The sequence below is a fragment of the Scyliorhinus torazame genome, chromosome 26 (genome assembly GCF_047496885.1).
Source record: "Scyliorhinus torazame isolate Kashiwa2021f chromosome 26, sScyTor2.1, whole genome shotgun sequence".
Taxonomy (NCBI): Eukaryota; Metazoa; Chordata; class Chondrichthyes; order Carcharhiniformes; family Scyliorhinidae; genus Scyliorhinus; species Scyliorhinus torazame.
The window spans coordinates 19,059,622-19,084,750 of NC_092732.1; the positions used below are offsets into that span (position 1 = coordinate 19,059,622).

The 25,129-nt window shown below is 43.9% G+C and overlaps 1 protein-coding gene across 1 annotated transcript; it reads left to right on the forward strand.

Annotated features, from left to right (window-relative positions):
- The first annotated feature begins 545 nt into the window (after positions 1-545).
- Positions 546-4,461, forward strand: LOC140402845 (immunoglobulin kappa light chain-like). Its single transcript, XM_072490469.1, has 5 exons — positions 546-654; positions 961-1,287; positions 1,378-1,707; positions 4,226-4,327; positions 4,427-4,461. The coding sequence occupies exons 1-5, from the start codon at positions 585-587 to the stop codon at positions 4,459-4,461; spliced, it is 864 nt and encodes a 287-aa protein (XP_072346570.1). The 5' UTR covers positions 546-584.
- The last annotated feature ends 20,668 nt before the right edge of the window (positions 4,462-25,129 follow it).

A 25,129-nucleotide genomic window follows, 5' to 3' on the forward strand; every position in this document is an offset into this window, starting at 1 on the left:
TCTGTTGAATTGTTTTTATCTATGGGTCCTTGTTTGGAAAACTTGTACTAATTGCGAATTTCTGCCCCCCACCCCCTCCCCCCGCAAATTACAAAAAGGATATTGGCAATGGAGCAGACACGATTTTCAAGAGAGCTGGTCCGAAATGTCATTAATAACTAGAAATAGGGAACAGGCTCGAAATTGTTGAACTGGCGAAGACAAGGCTGAGGGACGACCTGGTAGATGTCTTATAAGTTGGATCAGGAACATCATCCCAAATGACAATCTGGGATGGATCAACGTGAGTGAATTACTAACTGCTATATTCAGCATAGATCCCTGCAGTTATTATTCCGCCCCGCCCTCTGAACTACAGCCAATCAGATTGTTGTGAGCTCTTCTGTTCCTTGTCAGCTGTGACACCCAGGCGGTGACGGCAGCGCAAATGAACGTCACATTCACCAAGACACTGCTCACAGAATGGTGTCATACTTTCCCGAGCACAGATCGTCATCGTTTCCAGCGGATCTGGCCCTGAGCTCCGGTCAGTCCGCGGTCACTCCGGCCACAGTAACAAGCGAGTGAGAGCGAAGACGGGGAGGATGCTCCGGCTCAAGATGGCAAAGGAACATTTCCCCCTGATACTCATTTTCCTGGTGCTGCGGAGTTACGGTGAGTAAACGGCGGTGGGAAATTTAACCGGAATTACCTTCGTTCAGTAAAATGCGAGAATGATTGTTTCCTGAGATAAAAATGTGATCCAGTGATCAGGTGAAGGGATTTCATCAGATAGTGTCACTGTGTTTACTGCTTCCTACTATAAACCGAAACAGAAATAAAATGAAGAATAAATCACACCAAAAACTCTGTAAAACTACAAAGAGATTGTTCTCTAATTATAGCTGAAGCGTTTCAAAGCGGATGTTTCCAATCTCTCAATAATCACTGATAACGTGACAATAATCTGTCTGGTTACAGACTCCGAGACCTCTTTGTCTCAGAAGCCCTTCCCAATGACCGCTGAAGTCGGGCAGATGGTGGAAATAACCTGTCATTGCATTTACGAAGTGGAATTGGTGTCTAGCTACGGCTGGTATAAACAAGGAGTGGGTGAAGCCCCGATACAAATCGACATTTCATCCTGTGACGGGGCGAATTGTAAGTTCTTTTCTAAAAAAGGCAGCAGCAAAAAAGTACTTATTCTGGAAATCCGCGATGTTCAGGCGAATGACTCGGGTTCCTACTACTGTGCTGATATGGATAGCTATACACCGCTCCAGAAAGCAGCTACATTATTGGTTGGAGGTAAGAGAACAATTGAAATGAATTCTGATCATGCACAGTATTATCATTTTGTGTGAATCAATCGTTGAATATGTCTCAATCTGTGTCCAGACAGTTCCACCAACAAGACGGCGGTGCTGATATTTGTGCCACAGGGTGAGGAGAATTCGAGTGAAACCGTCCCCTTGGTGTGTTTGGTCAGTGGACTTTCTTCTAACCGGATTGCTATTTTCTGGAATATTTCCGGCCTGGTAACCGAAGGATCGAGCGATCCCGGTACAATGGCGGAGGACGGGACCTACAGCATCACCAGTCAGATCATGGTGTCGATGGAAATCTGGACTACTGGCGCTGTCTGTACTTGTATTGTTCAACTGGGGTCTCCAATCAAAACATGGACAACGAGCGTGTCGTTCCCCAAATCAGCAGAGACAAGGAAAGGTGAGTTGGCGATCTTCACAATGATGGTTTGAATTCAAGTTATAATCAATAAGAATGATTAGCTGGAGGATAAGACCCTGAAGCCTGTTAAATAAAAGCAAAGGCTCTCCCATCTTTATCCAGATAGCTCTGTCACATTTTCCCATTAAACTAGAATCTGGTTTCCCTTTTCGAAGTTATTGAATCTGCTTCAACCATCCTGTTTACGGAGTAGACTTTGGAATGGACTTGTGATCAGTTCTATGCTGGATGGGCTTTACAAACAGAAACCAGACAAAAGTGGAAATTGTTGTCTAAAAATGACTTGTTTTATGAGACATTCATTTATTTTCTCTGAATCTCATTTTCCAGAACCCATCATCCGTGAACATCTGTTTTATTGGTTGAATGCTGCTTCCTGAGACCTACAATCTTGTAGAACATTAATCTCTGGGTCTAGCACTTCACAGAAATGTCATTTTCAGAAATTATTCCACGTATATCGCACAGGTTTTACTTGGGCAGGGAATCGGAGCTGTATTGTCACAAACCATTGACATAGGCAGTGCGATTACTAATGCATGCAAAGCCCTTGACATTAGCAATAGGGCAGAAAGTAGAACAAGAAGGGAGCTGTGATGAACATTAACAAAACTCTGGTTCAGCATCAACTGAAGTATTACGTCCTATCTGGGCACCAGACTGTCTGGAGAATGTGTTAGAGACAGTGCAGAAAAGATTCAAGGCAATGGTATCAAGGGCGGGAAAATTAATTCCCGTGCATTACCGATAGACATTGATGCTGTTCTCAGCGGAGAAGAGAAGTTTGAGCAGATATTTGATAGTGGCGTTTACAGATCAGGAGGGATATGGGCTGAGTACAGAGTGAAAATCAGTACCCCGTGACCGAAGGATGGAGGGCCAGGCGCTACAAATGTGCTGTGATTGGGAAAGGAATGAACTGCAACATGTTGGAGAACCCTTCTGTACACCGAATGTTCATCATTGGAACACACTGCCTGAGAGTCTGGTTGAAGCAGTTCAATCGTGGCGTTCGAAAGGGAATTGGAGAATGGTGAGAAATGGAAGAATGGGCAGGGGGAAGAGGAATTGCAGACGAGCGGAATAAAGCGGGTTGTTGCTGACGAGAGATAGCAGAGAGTTGGTGGGCTGAATGGCCTCCTTCTGTGCTGCAATTATTCTCTGATTGAGTAATGTTTGGAGATGGAAATGGGAAGATAAATCAATGCTGGAAGACATCCGTAATCATTGAATTTTTAAATTGAGGAATCGAGTTTAAAAGCAAGGGCGATGTGTTGATGCGCCAGAAAGCATTGGCTGGTCACGTTCGCAGTATTGTGATCAGCTGCACACAGCTTTTTAGGGGTGGAAGTCACAAGTCTACCGAGAGAGCCGCGGAGATTTGTTGGGAACTGGCCACTTCAGTTAATGTGGAGAGACTGGAGAAACTTGGACTCCTGTCCTTACGGAAGAGAAGGTTAAGAAGAGAAATGATCGAGGCGGCGATCAAAACCAGAAAGCTTCGATGGAGCAACTAATAGGAACAGCGTACAATGGCAGGAGGTGAGAAATCAAGGGGACACAGATTGAAGATAATCAGCAAAATCTGCGGATCTTTGGAGAGTGTGATTTACACTGAAAGTTCATGAAATCTGGAACACGCAGCAAAATCATATTTACTAGTTACTTTCAAAAGGGGATCTGCAGAAATGTTTAATGGGGAGCAATGTACAGGTCTATGAGGGAACGCTGAGGGAGATTGACCCAATTTGGAGAGAACTTTCAGAGTTGACACGAGGACAAAGGGCAGCATCATTCAATGGCTCAGTTTTTCCACTATGACATCAGGTGCTGTTTGCATCATACAAACTGATGCACTGTGAGTGTGGAACAACACTGACAGGCCTGCCAGATAGTTGATGTCCATGGCCTAACGTTATGCACTCGAATACTCTAGCCATTTTCTTATTCGGAGATATTTCTAACACCTTTAACATTGTTACTTTTTCAAAACACTTCAACAGAGCGAAATCAAAGGGCGGCACGGTAGCACAGTGTTTAACACTGTTGCTTCACAGCTCCAGGGTCCCAGTTTCGGTTCCCTGGTGGGTCACTGCCTGTACGGAGTCTGCATGCTCTCGACTTGCCTGCGTGGGTTTCCTCCGGGTGCTCCGGTTTCCTCCAAACAGTCCAAAGATGTGCAGGTTAGGTGGATTGACCATGCTAAATTGTCCATCGTGTCCAAAAAGGTTAGGTGGGGTAACTGGGTTAAAGGGATAGGCTGAAGGGTGCTCTTTCCAAGGGCCGATGCAAACTCGATGGGCCGAATGGCCTCCTTCTGCACTGTAAATTATTTGATTCCATTTCATGTGTTGCTATCAGTTTCCCGGGGTTTACTTTCCCCCTTCGCTCCCAAGGTTCAGGTTCCGATTTTTTAACTGAGTTCCGTTCCCAACTGAGAATGCCAGGAGATAAGGATGAGACAGAGAAGCAGATTTTAATTGTGTTCTCTCTGCAGGATGGTGCCGTTGGGCCCTTCCCGCTTTCATCGCTGTCCTGGCGGTTCTGGTTCTCTTGTTGATTCTACTTTCCATTTGGATTTGTAAAGGCGGCAGATCAGGTGAGGAATCCGGTTCATGAGGGACATTGCCATGATTGCGTATCCAATGTTATTATCTTCTCCTGATTTTATTTTGCTAATTATAGTTCCTTCTTTCAGGAAAATGGGACAACAAAAGACAAAATGAAAAGTAAGTGACTGAGACATTTGCAAACTGCATCACGGACACTCTCTTTGTGTTTAGTATTGTGTGAAGTCCAGTTCAAACCCGACTCTGACTTCAATGTTTCATGTTGACATTCTGTTCGATATTTGAAGATGAATCTAAAACTGCTGTACAATTAATTGTTTTCTCAGCTATTTCTGGGACCTGGCCAGGATTTGGATGACCTAACACTTCATTAATACTTCTTGTCCTTGTTCAGTTTCAGTTTGAGCGAGACAACACAAAGACAGGGGCGGAAAGAGCGACAAATGGGTAAGTTCCATTGAAACACTGGTACAGATTAAATATCAAATGGCGGGAATTCACCGATTGATAAGTGGACTGACCGCCATCAGAATATTCTTCAATCATCTCATTCCTGTTGGTGCCAGAAAACGGCCAATTGTGGATTATTAAATCTGCCGCAAATATACCAGATGGGCAGTGGACACTAGACAGGGATTGTCCAGCCATTGGCAAATTGGACTCCATTGCCGTTTTATCTGAGAAGTGATGCATTGAGGGGCTGTTGATCCATTGGGGGAACACAGGCTTATGTGTGAAGCTTTTGGATTGATTCCCATTGACAATTAGGGCCATTGTCGCATTGATTCGTCATTGTCTTCGCCTATCTCCAGCTGAATATCTATTCGCCGGAAGAAATAATATTTAAATTCATATTGTATTCTTTAATACCTAGGCGAACTCCGCCAAACACAGACACAAAGATTACATGACGGTGCGTTACGGGTAAGTGCAATTAATATGCTGTCAAGCTGCCCAGATATTTGCTGATTTTTGGAATAATGTGCAACCCATCCCACGCTAGATGTTTCACGTGGTTGGCAGAGCACATTCTAGAACACATTCATTTGTTTCAAATCACACTCGTCGCTTTAACTAAAATCAGGACATATTCCTCTGTGGGGGCAGGAGTGGAGGAGCGAGGGGGTTGTGTTGGGACTCGGGAGCAGGAAGCTCTCAGTATCCAGTGTTGACATCAATTCCCTCAACAAACATCCAAATAAAATACATTCGCTGCGCCGTTATTAAATGGATGTTCTTGGAACACTATTGATTCCGAATGGGCTGCAGAATACCTTCATTGAAAGCTTTGACGAGTATTTTGAAAAGTTGCTGTCAAACGAGCAGGGTCTTGCAAAGCCGTGAAATGCGCAAAATAAGATCAGTGTGGGTTGTGCTACCTGATTTGGAGGTTGAGTCAGAAACATTTAATAAGCACCTGGATCTTCACTTAAAGTGTTGGAATGTTTAAAACAACGGATCGGGAGATGGGCATTGTGATAAGAATGACCAGCGTGCTTTATCGTTCAAGTTATTTTATTTAGGCACTGACAGCATGGTCTTAATGGACTCTTGATGTTTCCTCCCACCCTCTTCTCTGCGATTCTTCGGTGCAAGTCTCTTTATTGTGTCTGTGTTTCTGTCTGGATATGGATTTATCTGCCGGACCCTATAGATAACACACGGGGAAACATGATCATCAGGTTCGCTCTTTTACAATAAATATATCGAATAAAAGTAACAGGTTCATCGCCGCAGTTGTCTGGTTATACATTGACCATGCCTGCTTTAATTTGCTTTCCAATTTCACAACTCTATCACAGATCATTTGTCCAGAAAATTATTGCAGATACACATTTAGCAGCACCCTCGCAGATAGATATAGAGGGCACTGGAAGAAGATTCAACAGTGGTTTTCAAAAGGGAAGCTGTGAAATGGTTGAAGGGAGGAGAATTGTTGAAGATATGGGGAATGTTAAACTGAGGTTGTGCTAACTGACTAGCCCTTTCATGGAGCCAGTACGGATTGAATGGGCCGAATGGTATCCTTCTTAGTTGCCTCGTTTTGTCACTTCATTGAAGTCGATTTCATTTCGGTATAATTTGACATCTATGTTAACTATTTTTGAATGTCAATGCTTCATATATTTCCCAGTCCCAGTGCGGACCTCTCTATGCCTCCCTGGACTTGGCCGCTTTGGAGAAGAGATCAAAAAAGAAGGCAGGTGGCAGATGAGAACCTGGATGGCTTTTCCTTGATGAATCCGGGAGGAGACAGGATATGCCGAACAACCCGAAACTTAATGGAAATAAACATAGAGCCAAGGAGACTTCTATAAAGCAGCTAAACTCTCCCCGTGCATTGCGCCAAACACTGACTCCTTTGTTCAGTGTAGAGGATAAAGTGTTGAGAATCATTTGTGATAATCCGCTGTAACCATGTCGCTAAGGTATGGCAGAATTGTAGAGCAAAGTCTAGTCACAGTGAAAACTCTCTGATGATTGGATAGTTCCAGCGACATTTCATTTCAAATGTCGATAAGTAAATATAAATAAATTGATCGACCATTAAACGATTTGCAATAAGACCAATAATTGACAAATAATTGAATGTAGGTTTGTGAGGCATGACCTACCCTTCACAAAGCCATGCTGACTATCCCTGATCAAATTATTCCTATCTAGATGATTATAAATCTTGTCTCTTATAATCCCCTCCAAGACTTTACCCACAACAGACGTGAGGCTCACCGGTCTATAGTTGCCGGGGTTGTCTCTACTCCCCTTTTTGAACAAAGGGACCACATTTGCTATCCACCAGTCCTCTGGCACTATTCCTGTAGACAATGATGCCATAAAAATCAAAGCCAAAGGTCCAGCAATCTCTTCCCTGGCCTCCCAGAGAATCCTAGGATAAATCCCATCAGGCCCCGGGGACTTATCTATTTTCAGCCTGTCCAGAATTGCCAACACCTCTTCCCTACGTACCTCAATGCCATCTATTCTAATAGCCTGGGTCTCAGCATTCTCCTAAACAACATATTCTTTTTCCTGAGTGAATACGGACGAAAAATAATCATTTAGTATCTCGCCTATCTCTTCAGACTCCACACACAACTTCCCATCCCTGTCCTTGACTGGTCCTACACTTTCCCTAGTCATTTGCTTATTCCTGACATACCTATAGAAAGCTTTTGGGTTTTCCTTGATCCTACCTTCCAAATACTTCTCATGTCCCCTCCGTGCTCGTCTTAGCTCTCTCAAGATCCTTCCTCGCCACCTTGTAACTATCCCTCGCCCCAACTGAAACTTCACACCTCATCTTCACATAGGCCTCCTTCTTCCTCTTAACAAGAGATTCCACTTCTTTTGTAAACCACGGTTCCCTCGCTCTACGCCTTCCTCCCTGCCTGACCGGTACATACTTATCAAGAACACGCAGAAGCTGATCCTTGAACAAGCTCCACTTATCCAGTGTGCCCAACACTTGCAGCCTACTTCTCCACCTTATCCCACCCCAACCCCCGCAAGTCACGTCTAATGGCATCATAATTGCCCTTCTTCCAGCTATAACACTTGCCCTGCGGTGTATACTTATCCCTTTCCATCATTAACGTAAACGTCACCGAATTGTGGTCACTGTCCCCAAAGTGCTCTCCTACCTCCAAATCCAACACCTGGCCTGGTTCATTACCCAAAACCAAATCGCCTCTTGTTGGCCTGTCAACATATAGTGTCAGGAAACCCTCCTGCGCACACTGTACAAAAAACGACCCATCTAATGTACTCGAACTATATATTTTCCAGTCAATATTTGGAAAGTTAAAGTCTCCCATAATAACTACCCTGTTACTTTCGCTGTTATCCAGGATAATCCTCGCCATCCTTCCCTCTACATCCCTGGAACTATTTGGAGGCCTATAGAAAACTCCGAACAGGGTGACCTCTCCTTTCCTGTTTCTAACCTCAGCCCATACTACCTCGGAACATGAGTCCCCATCTAGCATCCTCTCCGCCACCGTAATACTGCTCTTGACTAGCAGCGTCACACCTCCCCCTCTTTTGCCTCCTTCTCTGAGCTTACTAAAACACCTAAACCCCGGAACCTGCAACATCCAGTCCTGTCCCTGCTCTATCCATGTCTCCGAAATGGCCACAACATCGAAGTCCCAGGTACCAACCCATGCTGCCAGTTCCCCTACCTTATTTCGTATACTCCTGGCATTGAAGTAGACACACTTCAAACCACCTACTTGAACACTGGCCCCCTCCTGCGACGTCAAATCTGTGCTCCTGACCTCTATACTCTCATTCTCCCTTACCCTAAAACTACAATCCAGGTTCCCATGCCCCTGCTGCATTAGTTTAAACACCCCCCCCCCCCAAAGAGCACTAACAAATCTCCCCCCCCCCCAGGATATTTGTGCCCCTCAGGTTCAGATGTAGACCATCCTGTCTGTAGAGGTCCCACCTTCCCCAGAAAGAGCCCCAGTTATCCAGAAATCTGAATCCCTCCCGCCTGCACCATCCCTGGAGCCACGTGTTTAATTGCTCTCTCTCCCTATTCCGCATCTCACTATCACGTGGCACGGGCAACAACCCAGAGATAACAACTCTGTTTGTTCTAGTTATGAGCTTCCATCCTAGCTCCCTGAAAGCCTGCCTGACATCCTTGTCCCCTTTCCTACCTATGTCGTTGCCAATGTGGACCACGACTTGGGGCTGCTCCCCCTCCCCCTTAAGTACCCGGAAAACACGATCCGACACATCACGTACTCTTGCACCTGGGAGGCAACATACCAAACGTGAGTCTCTCACGCTCCCACAAAATCTCCTATCTGTGCCCCTGACTATCGTGTCCCCAATTACTAATGCTCTGCTCCTCTCCCCCCTTCCCTTCTGAGCAACAGGGACAGACTCCGTGCCAGAGGCCCGTACCTCATGGCTTACCCCTGGTAAGTCCCCCCCCCCCCACAAGTATCCAAAGCGGTATACTTGTTTCTCAGGGGACGACCGCAGGGGATCCCTGCACTGATTGCTTCTTCCCAGTCCCTCTTACAGTTACCCATCTATCTCCAATCTTTGGTGTAACTAATTCCCTAAAGCTGCTATCTATGACCCCCTCTGCCTCCCGAATGATCCGAAGTTCTTCCAACTCCAGCTCCAGTTCCCTAACTCGGTCTTGGAGGAGCTGGAGATGGCAGCACTTCCTGCAGGTAAAATCAGCAGGGACACTAACGGCATCCCTCACCTCAAACATCCTGCAGGAGGAACATTGCACTCCCTTCCCTGCCATCTCTCTAACTTTCTACTAAAAAAAATAATAATAATAAAATATGGCACTTACCTCACACCAATGGGTTTTATTATTAGGTTAGAGGAGGAGGGCGGGTGGTAGACACTACACGTGTAGTGTCTCGGGTTTCCTCTCCACCAGAATATATTGGTGAGGGACTTCCCAGAAGTCCGCGGGTCGAACTTCCTGTTCCCGCCTTAAACACTAAAATAAAAAAAAAGATCTGCGATTTCTGTTGAAAATATCAATTTAGGATTCAGATGCGTTTGACGGGTTAAGATGTGAATTGGGGAAAGTGATCAAAGTAACAATAGCCCCAGATGACCACAGGCTGCTTTCCCCTTTGAGTGGGAGAGCTGACTGGTGGCGAGGTAACCTGAGGATCGCAGCACCTCATGCGAGCGGCAATGGGCCAGGAGGCGGGGCCTTCATGAACAGCCTCAGCCGGTACGGAAGTTTAACTTCGTGAACACACTGTTGAGCCAGATGGTGTAAACAGGCCCTGAACAGTCAGAGACAGATGTGGAGAGTGATGTATGAAATTTCCCATGATTCCATCTTTCCTTGACCCAGGAAGTATTGATTGAAACCAACATGTCAGAGATGGAAGATGTAGAGTATGTTTAGAAAGAAGGGGCGCATTTGGAACTATTCTCTCTACAAGTGGTAGATTTCCTCGTTATGTCAGGACGAGTTCTGAGCTAATTGGTAGGAATTCAGTCCATCATCTTACCGCGATGGCTGGATTCCATCTCGATGCACTTTTGTCGTGTTCTGTCTGGATATTCCAATTGATATCTCCATTCTGATTACTCCGGATGAACAGATATTTTGTTACACTGAGTCACAACTTAGACATCTCCCGAATACAAGAAACTCTTTTCAATATCAATCTCCCAGAAATTTCCCAACCAATATCTTGGTGATTGAAATTAACACGTAACAGCATTCTAATTGTTAATGTGAATTTAGATAGTGCGGCAGGATTAGAGGGGACAAATGGCCAGTTGCTTGCTGGAAATGGCGTTGCGATATTGCGAATGATTTGGAGGAATAATAATAATCGCGTTTAATTTCCCATGCAAAAGTGTACAATTGTATTTGGTTTCACATCCAGTTTAGCAGTAAAAACAGTTCAAAAGAGTAAATATTGCTTGTATGCCACCATTCATACTTTTGCGAATATATGTCATGCATCCATACCACACACGCAGAACACAATTCACTAAATATATATGAAAAACAGCAAGTTAAATTATAATTATGTTATTGAGTGTTCATGGTACTGGGAACAAAATACCTCTGGAGCCGATTGTCCCACGCAATATTATAAAGCATCGTCTCAAAGAGTGAGAGGGTCTACCGGTGATGGTCTGAACATTCCTCTGAGCTACTTTGTGAAACAAATTATTGAGTTGTGTCTGCTGTCGACCAACGGTTTTACCCGAAGTGTTGACAATTCTCGCGAGCTTACCGTTGCTGTTCACACTGAGGTAACCATACCAGACTGCCATGTTAACCGTTCAAATAATATCTGCCCGAACTTTTTATACCTTCTCTGAAGCATTATGATTCATTTCAAACACTTTTAGTTTCTAATTAAAAGCAATTTTTAAATATGCTGCCGCTGTTCTCTGTGAAGCTTAGCTTCTGGTCTACATATGTTCCCGGACTCTTGAAACACACTTCAAACTCTGCCGGTTGATCATTAAGATACACAGCGTCACACGTATGTAGGTCATTCATATACAAAAGTAGTGCTTATACAAACCTGAAGAGAATTCAATTGGCGCGACTTCTGAAGAGTGGTCACACGTTCAAAGTAGAATCGAGGGAGAACGTGGCAAATGGAAATTGGTTTCATTTTCATCATTGGAAAGTCAAAATAACGTCTTAAATCATCGAAAAGTCACGGTACAGAAGGAGGCCATTTGGCCACGTTATCCAAGCCAGCCCGAGGACACTCAGATTCCATCCTCATCCCACTATCTCCCGCCAGTCACGTGTATTCTAAATACTGATAGGGTTGACAATTCAGAAACATAAAGATAGAAAGAGTAAGGTGTATGAGATATCTTGGTCATATAAGTACACGTGGACACATGGACTCGTACTTATAAAGCGATGACACAAAGGTAATTCAATAAAAGTGGTGTGACCCTCCGTATCCCGCCCTGTAAACATTCCAGCGGATAGCAAAGGAATTGGATTCCAAACTCCTCACCAAGCACAGAAACAATCCTGGCAATTCAGCCTTTGGTGTAATAATGAGGGAGGTGACTGGAAAGCTTCTTGGGATGGGGAGTTTCGGTTCGATTACAGTTGTACCTAGACTCCTGATTATTAAAGAAGGAATCGCAAGTTTTTGCCGTGCAGAGCCAATTGGAGCCATTTCCACCTACCAAGGACATCCCTCAGAGCTCCTTCCTTTCATAAATATATGACAGAATCACTGTCCTGGACACCTGCAATGATCAGAGAGCAGAGAGTCGATGTATCCATACCAAGCCGTGTCTTCTGTCATTAAATTATTCCCGGTGCTGCCGTTCATTCAAGCAGATCGGACATGCTGCCAACCAAGCCTTGTGATTGTGCACCTTTTAGGTAGTTCAGTCAGAGAGTGAATTGCCGGATGCTGGAACAAAACTACCTGAAACACAATAACTGTGAGAGACAAAATCATTCACCAGTGGTTCTGTTGTATCAGGAAGAGACAGTATTCCCAATGAAGGATGGGGTGCAAGAGTAAACTATAAAATAGCCCATTCCCGCATTAATGAATCTAATTTGAATCAAATGCCGAGACTAACAAAAGAATGGTGAATGATTTTGTCTCTCACAGTTATTGTGTCTCAGGTTGTTTTGTCCCAGGCTCCGGCTCTTCAGGATCTCTGACTTTGAACTACCTAAATGTGCACAATCACAAGGCTGGTTTGGCAGCATTTCCCTTCTGCTTGCATGGACGTGCACCGTCCCTGCTTGCACCGGGAGTAATCTAGTGACAAGATACAAATGAATGAATACCAGGACAAAAAGAGAAAGTGACACACTTCAGGACTAATGGGAGTATAGTGGATGTTGCTATGTGGGGAACGCTGCTGAGCAAGAGCTCACAATCAACCATGTGTCAATGGCCAAGGTTATGTTTTTTATTATATGTTCAGGGCCAATCATTGATCCTGATACACGGGGGCGAATGCCTCCCTCCCCCACGCTAACACCACTGACAGACGCACTCCACTCTTCCGCTCAGAGAGAACATGTTCTTTCTTTACAGCCCAGAAGGGCAGGCAAGGCTTTCCGATTTAACATTTCATACCAATATTAAATACTCATGGTATAGGAGTGATTTCCTACACGAATGACGATATCAATGACCCACCTCCTGCAATTGGACAGTTCTGAATGAGGAATGAAGAGGTCTGATCCGGGAAACAGCTGCTGCAGCGTACTGGACATTAACCAGTTCATTGGTACTCTGGGATTGACACCGATTAGGCGCTGGGGAACTCTGTACTCGCAAAGCATTGTGAAACTGCTCATGTTGCGGAAGTTACGTGCAGTGTTTAAAAGTTGCGCACTGGAAAATTGAACGAGGTGCACATCTTGGATGAGGGCGTCCTGTTGGGTACCTGATAGGTACTTAGTAAAGGTACTACCACACTGCTCTGCCTTGAAAGGGCAAGATCCTCAACTCGCGGTTATCGCTGCTGAAAATGTGGTGTAGGGAGCAGACTCCACAAACTGCATTAAACGTCAATGGTGCTAAATCCAACGACATCATTGCTGTTACATGCCTGGGTCCAGAGAAATGCCCATAATTCAGAGTGTTGGTTGTGTTTCATTCACCCGCAACACATTACCTTGTTCGGAATTCAACAAAAATATACCAAACTAAAAATCGCCAGAATTCGATGTCGATATTTTAGTAACAGTCTCGCCCAATTGCATCTCCCCGCCTGTCTCTTCGAGTCAGATTTGCATCTCTGGTCCTGGGGAGTACGGTAATTTCAAGTTCTACTGGTAACTCCTTCCACCTCCTCTTTGTCTCGACCCATCAACATATACATTCTGTACATTCCACCATGTGCTCATCCAGCTTCCCCACTGAAATGCAACAGTTATTCACCAGGATCTTTTCCTTTGGGAGCTCGGTCAACAATCACTCCATACTCTGTTCAAAAACCTTGCACCTGAGCTCCGCCGATTGGATGTATGATAATCTCTATGATATTGATGGACTCTCAGTCATTTCTCTCCCCCTCAAGTGGAATTGTTGTTTTACTCTATTTCCGCTGAAGCCTCTCTCAGAATTTTCAACAGCTCTGTCAGTTCGCTCACCAGCCTGTTCTTTTCTAGAGTTCAGAGCGCCAGCCTATGCAATCTTCTCCCACAGTAACAGCCTCGAAACACGAGCAGGCAATTTCTTGACAAGGAGCAAATCTTTCCATCCGGTGTCTACGAATCTGCATTTTGTGACATCGGCATTTAACACCGTTAACGTCTCTCCCGGTTCCCGCCCTCCTCACTCCCTCATGTGCTCACCTCTATCCCTCGTTAGTCCCTAAATGCCACGCTATAATCAATCCCTTCTACTGCTGTTTCTATGTTCACTTTTCTGCAAGAACTTGGTGGCCTCCTCCGCGTTGGCGAAATAGTGGTCCTTTACCTGCTAGCTGACCCATAGCTCGTGGGGAAGAGCATGCCAAACTGCACCTTGCTGTTATACAGTCAGGGTTCGGAGCTGTTAAATTCTGCCCAGCGCTTGGCCAGGTCTGCTCCAATGTCCACGTACAGGCAAATGGATTGTCCTTCTCATTTGCATCCTTTCCTGCTTATCGCCATCCCCTGGATCCGCTCCTTATCCTGGCGCTTGGGCCATTGCCGGAGCTACATGTGAGCGAGGTCTACCTCCGCGGCTTTGGCGAAATGTTCCACGCTCACCAGCTTCCGGAGCATCGCTGCTCCCTATTCGACTGGGATCCTCCCTCCGATCCCTCTGGAAGTCCCACGATCTGCAGCTTTTGCCGACTTGAGCTGTTTTCCTCGTCATCGCCATTTCCCCTCAGCCCTATCTAAGACCTGGCCAGCCTCGCCACCTCGGTTTACAGATCCGCAATCCGATCCCCCTGATGTGTGGCGACTTTCTTGAGGCCTCGTGTGGTTACCTCTTGTGCCTCAAGCCTCCTTCATGGGGTCATCGCGGCCTCCACTGCCGCCCCCACGCCTGCCATGACGTCTACCTGCATTGCCGCCCTGTGCTTCTGGAACTCGGAGGGAATGAAACTCAGCATGTTACATCTGCCTGTGTCTGCACTGGAAATTCCGTGAGGTCATCCGTCTCTGCTCCGTGTCGCAACGGGGTCATCCCTTCTCCAAAGCTGAGGGATCGCTCTCCTCAGTTTTCCTGCTTTTCCGGCCGGGTTGCATGTTCCTCGGAATGTTGTTTGGCCCTGTGGTTCATGCGGTGGCGGGGTGGTGGGGAGGAGAGGCGGCGGGGTTGCTAAATTTCTGTCCTTTTGGTTCACGGCTGTTGCGGTTAAAGAGTCTTAACGAAAGTTTATAAACGAGAGCCCCCTTCTGTGAGACCGCTCAGCTCATAGCCACCACTGAAAGTGGACAACAGGTGATCTCGGGTCACACTGATTGCTCACGGACGCAAATCGCCAAAAGTTTCTGAATTTCTGGAAATAAGTGGGACTGACATATGTTCCCTGTGAAAGTGTTAAGCAGAGCAATTGTAATAGGTGGAAAGGAGAATTGGGGGATCAAACTGCCTATGGGCCTCTGACAGAAATCATTCACTTGGAATAATCTATGATTCATGCCCTTCTCTGATCAGAATCCATCTTGAAGACAAAAGGGTTATGGCCACCCGACAGCCAGCAATGATGGCTGACAATAAGCTGATCCATAAATTTAAATCTTTGTTCCGTCACCCCTTTGAAAGGGAAGGAGGGGAGACAATTAAAGCAAGGCAGGACGCCAAGGTAAGGAATGGACAGCTGGCAACGCTCTGAGATCGCATCCTCAGACCAGGCTGAAAGGTAATTAGGGTGGAAATTAGACTCGAAAGCTGAGGTGTTCCCATTGCTGTAAGGTGGGACACGTCTGTTCAGCATATTGGAAGTTGTTGGAAAAGTCCATGGGACTTGTTGGAGATCAGAAAGTGTATTCTGAAATGGGAACAGAAGTGGAGAATACTACAGGTCAGACTTCAGCTCAAGCAGCAACTTTGAGACCTGAGAAAAACACTGCCGTGACAGCAGGTGTGGCGAACGAGGTATATGGGAAATGTGTCGAAGGGGAACTATCTTTGATGATGAGAGTAATTCCAATGAGATCTTCAGTAGGCCATCATGAATGGAGGAACGAGGGGAACGTGCAGTTGGTGGTGTTCCCGGGTGTCTGTTCCCCTTGTCCTTGTAGGTAGTAGACGTCAGTAGTTTGGAAGGTGCTGCGGAAGGAGCTTCGGTGATTCTCTGCAGTGCATCTTATAGATGGTACACAGCTGCCACTGTGTATAGGTGGCAGAGGGAATGAATGCTTGTGGAAGGCATTCCAAACAAGTGCGCTACTTTTGTCTTGGATGGTCTCGAGCTTCGTATTCAAACGTGCCCACCATTGATCTGGGCTGTGGTCTGATGTCGGTCAAATAAATTAACACAACTATACTCTGCTTTTCTTTAGAATATTCAAATTGAGCTTCTGACTGGAGCTAAATTCAGTCAGTGTGTCTTATTTCTGTAGCTGTCTTCGTTCTATTCTTCTCCTATTTGTCTAACACGACACGTTCCTCCCTCGCGTTACTCATTCCTATTTTCCTTTGCGGTCTGACCACCACCTCATAACTTTGTAACTCTTTCCAGCTCTACTATCAATCTCTGAGTGACTTGCCTGCATTCCGCACTCACGCTATCTCTCTACGTGTTTATCTCTACATTCCTCTGCCGTCTTCAATGTGCATGGTTTGCATTCTTCTCTTTGTCTTTTTAGTTCCGTCTTGATATCTTCATCTCTCTCTGTTTTCCCTGCCATTAACCTCTCATGCCGTCTCTCATTTTGTCCATCTGCCTCTCACCCTGGCGATCGCTGTGAAGAGTCTGAGTAAAGGCCTTTACCGAAGTATTGGATACAGTTAAGTTTGGCGATTTTATGGCAGCATGTGGCGCAGTGAATCGCACTGGGACTGCGGCGCAAAGAACCTGGGTTCGAATCCCCACCCTCGGTCATTGTCCGCGTGGAGTTTGCAAATTCTCCCCCTATATGCTTGGGGTTCACCCCCACAACCCAAAGATGTGTAGGTTAGGTGGATGAGCCACGCTGAAGTGTCCCTTAATTAGAAATAAAAATATTTAGGTAATCTAAATGTACATAACAAAAAAAGATTTGGCGATGAGGGAAGTCCCTCCTGTTATTATAGAGGAAAATAGAAAATGAGTCAGCTCCTTCTGACCAGGGAACCGCTTCAACAAATTAAGGCAAATTCCACAGCTCCCTGTTGAATGATACCATTCAGTTACAAACTGACTTGGACAAGCAAATGGAAAGGAAATGCTTAAAAATGACCACAGATGACGAGAAAAGATGCCGACAGGCAGGCACAGGACGAAAAGGAGTCCATGGAACGAATGTCGATTGAGTATCATGTCCAAATAATGAGAACCGCGTATGTAATCTGTGATTAACTAGAAAATATTTGGAACTCTGTTGTATTTTTAAAAATGGCAACGTTATGTGGAAGCTGCTAAAAACTCACCTTGCTCCACACCTTGTGTCGCATCCAGATCTGGTGAGCGCAAAGTAGGACGAATATATGGTCCTTTGAAAGGGTGGAGACGAGGTCTGCAAGAATAGGTAAAGTAATGATACATTTGCAGCTACAAGGTTTGTTTGGAGAAATTTAGGTTGTTTCGCTTGAAGGGAAATGATTGTGGGAAGTCGTCAGAGAGGGAGGCACGATTATTGCAGCATTGTATAAAGTAAACAACAGAACATGCTGCTACCGTTGCTGGTACAAAGGTGAGATGATATAGCTTTTTACTTCGCCAAGAGTGGCAGGGACATATGAGGAATATCTTTACTTTATTCTGCGAGTGGCAATAACCACTACTCTCAGTGACAATGTGTTGTGGAAGTTGAAAGCACTCATATTTAGAAAAGGGATCTTGATGATCGAAAGTACATTACAGGGTTTCGGGAATGAGGCGATGTGAGGGGATTGAATGGATTATGATACAGGTAGCTGGCATCAATTTGCAGCCCGAATTAGCTTTTGCATATGCTGTATTCATTATTTGGTTATCCGCCTGTTTCAGTCACATTGAGCTCTATCAGCTACACATAGACAACATGATTTTATTGTACAGATAACCCATTAATAGATTGATCTGCCAGATCAACTGAACTTCGTTACTGGGGAATGATTGAAACGCTTCACCATCAATCGGTGATAGCACAATCGTGAGTGAATGTTTCTGAACTGTTTTGGTCATCAACATGAAACTTGATCAGTCCCCTGTATCTCCGATTATATTTGCTGAGCCAGAGACATATGTTCAACATATTCAGCGCAAATAATAATAATCCAGTCCAACATCAGAGTTGGAGACATAAAGTGAATCTCTTTGAGCCGAGAGAACAGAGCAGAGATTTGAGGAAATAATGAAGCGATATAAATATTGCCAAAAACACCAGGACAGTAAAAAACGTTTTATAACATCATCAACACATGAAATAAAGGTTAAACTGCACGTTAACTAATTTCACAATGGGACGGTGAATTCGCTCGATTAGAAGAAAGAGTGAACATCCCATGACTGAGCAAATGTAGGCTGGAATCTGAACTGCAAAATTCTCTCCAAGTTTATGTATGTGAACACGCGCTTATTTACAGAGGTCCTTGTTCTCCGGTGGCATGGTTACATTCACATCATTCTTCGTGGTTCTATTCACCCGAACAAGCAACAGCTTTGGCTCCAGTGGAAACTATATGGTGCACAAGGTGTTTTTCATGCGTTGGTGCAGGCGCGATGGGTCGAACGGTCACTTCTGCACTGCATTATTTTGTGATTCTAATTTTGTGAATGGGTAACATTGTAATCATATCATCTTCACAAATATCATAAAGGATTAATAAGTATAAAGTGTTCTAAAACATTATAATTGCTGGGAAAGTTAACAAAATATTGGATAGCATTACAAAGGATTATGAATGTTGAAAGGAATTATAATTCATTATATGGTGATATAAATTAGTTGGATGCAGCTAGTCATAGAACAATAAACAGTCTATGTACACAGTGCCCTACAGTAAACAGTCTATGAAAACAGTGCTCTACAGTAAACAGAGTCTATGTGAAGTGTGCCCGACATACAGTAAACCGAGTTATGTCAACCGTACTCTACAGTAAACAGTCTATCTAAACATTGCCCGGCAGTAAACAGTCTACCTAACATGTGCCCTACAGTAAACAAAGTCTATGTTAACAGTGCCCTTCAGTAAAGTGAGTCTATGTGAAGAGTGCACTACATACAGTAAACCGAGTCTATGTAAACAGTACTCTCCAGTAAACAGTTTATATAAACAGTGCCCTGCTGCAAACAGTCTATGTAACAGTGCCTTGCAGTAAACAGCGTCTATAAAAACAGTGCCCTACATTAAGCAGTCTTTTTATCAGTGCCCGACAGTAAACAGTCTATATAAACAGTGCCCGACATTAAACAGTCTATGTAAACAATGCCCTACAGAAAACAGTCGAAGGAAACAGTGTCCTACCCAAAACAGTCTCTGTAAACAGTGCCCTACAGTCAACAGTCTCTATTAACAGTGCCCTACGCTGAACAGTCTGTGTGAACAGTTCTGCACAGTAAATGGTCTATGTAAACTGTGCCCTACAGTAAACAGTCAATGTGACCACTGTCCTGCAGTAAACAGACTATATAAACAGTGCCCGACAGTAAACAGTCAATATAAACTGTGCCCTACAGTAAACGGTCGATGAAAACAGCGTCCTGCAGTAAACAGTCTATGTAAATATTGCATGACAGAAAACAGGGTCTGTGTGAAGAGTGCCCTACAAACAGTAAACCGAGTCGACGTAAGCAGTACGCTACAGGAAAGAGTTTATCTAAACTGTGCCCGACAGTAAACAGTCTATGGCAACAGTGCCCTACAGTAAACAAAGTCTATATAAAGTGCACCCTACAGTAAACAATCTACATAAACAGTGCCCTGCTGCAAACAATCTGTATAAACAGTGCCCTACAGTAAATAGACGATGTACACAGTGCCCTACAGTAAACTGTCCATGTAAACAGTGCCGACAGTAAGCAGTCTATGTTAACAGTGCCTAGCAATATACAGTCATTATAAACAGTGCCATACAGTAAACAGCATATATCAACAGTGCCCTAAAGTTATTAATGTCTGTAAACAGTGTCCTACAGAAAACAGTCCGTGAGATTAGTGCCCTACAATAAACAGTCTATATAAACAGTGGCTTTCAATAAACAGAGTCTATGTAAACAGTGCCGCACAGTAAATAGCCAGCATAAACAGTGCCATGCAGTAAGCAGTCTATATAAACAGTACCCTACAGTAAACAGTATATATAAACAGTGCCCTACAGTAACAGACCCTGACTTTAAGCAGTCTTTGTAAACAGTGCCTTGCAGCATACAGTCTATATAAACAATGCACTACAGTACACAGTCAATGGAAACCGTGGCCGACAGCAAACAGTCACTGTAAACAGTTTCCCACAGTAAACAGTCTACACAGTGCCTTGCAGTAATATAGTCTATGTAAACAGTGCCTTGCAGTAAACAGTCTATATAAACAGTGACCTACAGTAAATAGTCGATGTAACCAGAGCCTTGCAGTGAACAGAGTCTATGTAAACAGTGCCGCACAGTAAACAGCCTGTATAAACAGTGCCTGGCAGTAAACAGAGTCTATGTAAACAGTGCCGCACAGTAAACAGCCTGTATAAACAGTGCCTGGCAGTAAACAGTCTATATAAACAGTGCCCTACAGTAAACACTCTGTGCAAACAGTGGCCGACAGTAAACAGTCTGTATAAACATTGCCCGACTGTAAACAGTCTATATAAACAGTGCCTGACAGTAAACAGTCTTTATAAACAGTGCCCTACAGGAAAAAGTCGATATAAACAGTGCCCGACAGGAAACAGTCTACGTAAACACTGTACTACAGAAAACAGTCTCTGTAAACAGTGTTCTACAGTAAACAGTCTATATAAACAGTGCCCTACGCTGAACAGTCTGTGTAAACATTTTCCCACAGCAAACAGTCTATGTACACAGCGCCCTACACTAAACAGTCTATGAAAACAGCGCTCTACAGTAAACAGAGTCTCTGTGAAGTGTGCCCTACACAGTAAACCGCGTCAATGTAAACCGCACTCTACAGTAAACTGCCTGTCCAAACGGTGCCCGACAGTTAACAGTCTTTGTAAACAGTGCCCTACAGTAAACAAAGTCTACGTTAACAGTGCCCTACAGTAAACCGAGTCTATGTAAATCGTACTCTACAGTAAACAGTCTGTCCAAACAGTGCCCGACAGTTAACAGTCTATGTAAACAGTGCCCTGCAGTAAACAAAGTCTACGTTAACAGTGCCCTACGGTAAACTGAGCCTATGTGAAGAGTGCCCTACATACAGTAAACCGAATCTACATCAAAAGTACTCTACAGTAAACATTCTATATAAACAGTGCCCTGCTGCAAGCAGTCTGTGTAAACAGTGCTGTGCAGTAACAGTCTCTGTAAAGAGTGCACTAAAGAAAACAGTCTATATAAACAGTGCCCTACAGTAAACCGTCTATGTAAACGGTGGATGCTGTAAACAGTCAGTGTAACAGTACCCTACTGTAAACAGTCTACGTAAACAGTGCCCTACAGTAAACAGTCTATGTAAACAGTACCCTACAGTAAACAGTGTATATAAACAGTGCCATACAGTAAGCAGTCTATGTAAACAGTGCCTTGCAGTAAACATAATCTATATAAATTGTACCATTCAGTAAACAGTCTCTATCACCAGTGCCCTAAAGTTAATAGTGCACGTAAACAGTGTCCTACAGAAAACAGTCTTTTTAAACAGTGCCCTGCAGTAATCAGTCTACATAAAGAGTGACCTACAGTAACAGTGCCCGACTGCAAGCAGTCTTTGTAAATAGTGCCTTGCAGTAAACAGAGTCTATGTAAACAGTGCCGCACAGTAAACAGCCTGTATAAACATTTCCATGCTGTGAACAGTTTAGATAAACAGTGTGCTACAGTCAACAGCCTATGTAAACAGCGGTCTACAGTAAACAGTCCATAGAAACAGTGCCCGACAGTAAACATTCTATGTAAACAGTGGCCTACAGTAAACAGTCCAGATAAACACTGCCCGACAGTAAACAGTCTATATAAAAAGTGTCCTCCAGCAAACAGTCTATGTAAACATTGTACTACAGAAAGCAGTCTTTGTAAACAGTGCCCAACAGTAAACAGTCTATGTAACCACTGTACTACAGTAAACAGTCTATATAAACAGTATCCTGCAGTAAACATGGTCTGTGTGAAGAGTGCCCTACATACAGTAAACCGAGTCTATGTAAGCAGTACTCCACAGTAAACAGTCTATCAAAACTGAGCCCGAAAGTAAACAGTCTATGGCAACAGTGCCTTACAGTAAACAAGGTATATATAAACAGCACCCTCCAGTAAACAGTCTATATAAACAGTGCCCTGCTGCAAACAGCCTGTGTAAACAGTGCCCTACAGTAAACAGACGATGTACACAGGGCCCTACATTAAACTGTCTATTTACAGTGCCCGACAGTAAGCAGTCTATGTTAACAGTGCCTTGCAATAAACAGAGTCTTTATAAACAGTGCCATACAGTAAACAGTCTATAACAGTGCCCTCAAGTTATTAATGTATGTAAACAGTGTCCTACAGAAAACAGTCTATGAAATTAGTGCCCTACAGTAAACAGTCTATATAAACAGTGCCCTGCAGCAAACAGTCTTTGTAAACAGTGCCCTACAGTAAACAGACGATGTACACAGTGCCCTACATTAAACTGTCTATGTAAACAGTTCCCGACAGTAAGCAGTTTATGTTAACAGTGCCTTACAACAAACAGAGTCTTTATAAACAGTGTCATACACTAAACAGTGTATAACAGTGCCCTCAAGTTATTAGTGTATGTAAACAGTGTCCTACAGAAAACAGTCTATAGATTAGTGCCCGACAGTAAACAGTCGATATAAACAGTGCCTTTCAGTAAACAGAGTCTATATAAAGAATGTCGCACAGTAAATAGCCTGCATAAACAGTGCCACGCAGTAAGCCTTCCAGATAAACAGTGCCCTTCAGTCAGCTGTCTATGTAAACAGTGGCAGGCAGTAAAAAGTCGAGAGCACAGGGATACATTGCTGGCTTTGAAAGCAGACCAAGCAGGCCAGCAGCGCGGTTCAATTTCTCTACCAGCCTTCTCGAACAGGCGCTGAAATGCGGCGACTAGGGTCTTATCGCAGTAACTTCATTTGAAGCCTACGTCTGACAATAAGCGATTTTCGTTTTTTAATTTCATAAACAGAGCCTTAAATTAACAGTGCCCTACTGTAAGCAGTCTTTGTAAACGGTGCCTTGCAGTAAACAGAGTTTATTTAAACAGTACTGCACCGTAACCAGACTGCATAAACTGTGTAATTCAGTAAACAGTCTATATAAATAGTGCGCTACAGTAAACAGGCTATGTAAACAGTGGCCTACAGGAAACAGACTATATAAACAGTGCCCTCCAGTAAACAGTCTATGTAAACAGTGCCCTGCTGAAAACAGTCAATGTAAACCATGCCCTACTGTAAACAGTCTATGTAAACAGTGCCCTTAAGTAAGCAGAGTATATGTCAACAGTGCCCTACAGTAAGCAGTCCATGTAAACAGTGCCTTGCAGTAAACATAGTCTATATAAACAGTGCCATACAGTAAACAGTCTCTATCAACAGTGCACTAAATTTATTAGTATATGTAAACAGTGTCCTACAGAAAACAGTCGATGTAATTAGTGTCCTACAGTAAACAGTCTATATAAACAATGCCCTACATTAAACAGTCTATATACACAGTGCACTACAGTAACAGTGCCCTAGTGTAAGCAGCCTTCGTAAACAGTGCCGTGCAGTAAACAGAGTCTATGTAAACAGTGCCGCACAGTAAACAGCCTCTATAAACAGTGCCATGCAGTAAACAGTCTATATGAACAGTGCCATAGAGTAAACAGTCTATGTAAAAAGTGGCCTACAGTAAACAGGCTATGTATACATTGTACTACAGAAAACAGTCTCTGTAAACTGTGCCCAACAGTAAACACTCTACATAAACAATGCCCTACGCTGAAAAGTCTATGTAAACAGTTTCCCACAGTAAACAGTCTATGTAAACAGTGCCCTAAAGTAATAGAGTATGTGCTAACAGTGCACGACTGTAAACAAAGTCTATCCAAACAGCACCCTACAGTAAACAGTCAATATAAACAGTGCCCTGGTGCAAACAGTTATGTAAACAGTGCCCTACAGTAAACAGTCTATGTAATTAATGCCCTACAGTGAACAGAGTCTGTATAAAGAGTGCTCTACATACAGTAAACCCAGTCTATGTAAACAGTACTCTACAGTCAACAGTCTATCTAAACAGTGATGTGGAGATGCCGGCGTTGGACTGGGGTGAGCACAGTAAGAAGTCTTACAACACCAGGTTCAAGTCCAACAGGTGTGTTTCAAACACTAGCTTGAGGAGTACTGCTCCTTCCACACCTCCGAAAGCTAGTGTTTGAAACAAACCTGTTGGACTTTAACCTGGTGTTGTAAGACTTCTTACGATCTAAGCAGTGCCCGGCAGTAAACAGTCTATGTAAACAGTACCCTACAGTAAACAGTCTATATAAACAGTGCCCTACAGTGAACAGTCTATGTAAACAGTGGTCTACAGTAAGCAGTCTATATAAACAGTGCCATACAGTAAACAGTCTATGGAAACAGTTGTCGAATCGACAGTAAACAGTCTATATAAACTGTCCTACAGTAAGTAGTCTATGGAAACAGAGCCTTGCAGTAAACATAGTCTATGTAAACAGTGCCATACAGTAAACAGTCTATATAAACAGTGCCCGACAGTAAACAGTCTAGAAACAGTGCCATACAGTAAACAGTCTATATAAACAGTGCCCGACAGTAAACAGTCTAGAAACAGTGCCATACAGTAAACAGTCTATATAAACAGTGCCCGACAGTAAACAGTCTAGAAACAGTGCCCTGCAGTAAACAGTCTATGTAAACATTGCACTATAGAAACCTGATTCTGTAAATTGTGACCAAGAGTAAACAGTCTCTATGAACAGTGCCCTACGCTGAAAAGTCAATGCAAACTTCCCCACAGTGACTAGTCTATGTAAACAGTACCCTACAGTAAACAGTCTATGTAACCACTGTCCTACAGTAAACAGTCTAAATAGACAGTGCCCGACAGTAAACAGTCT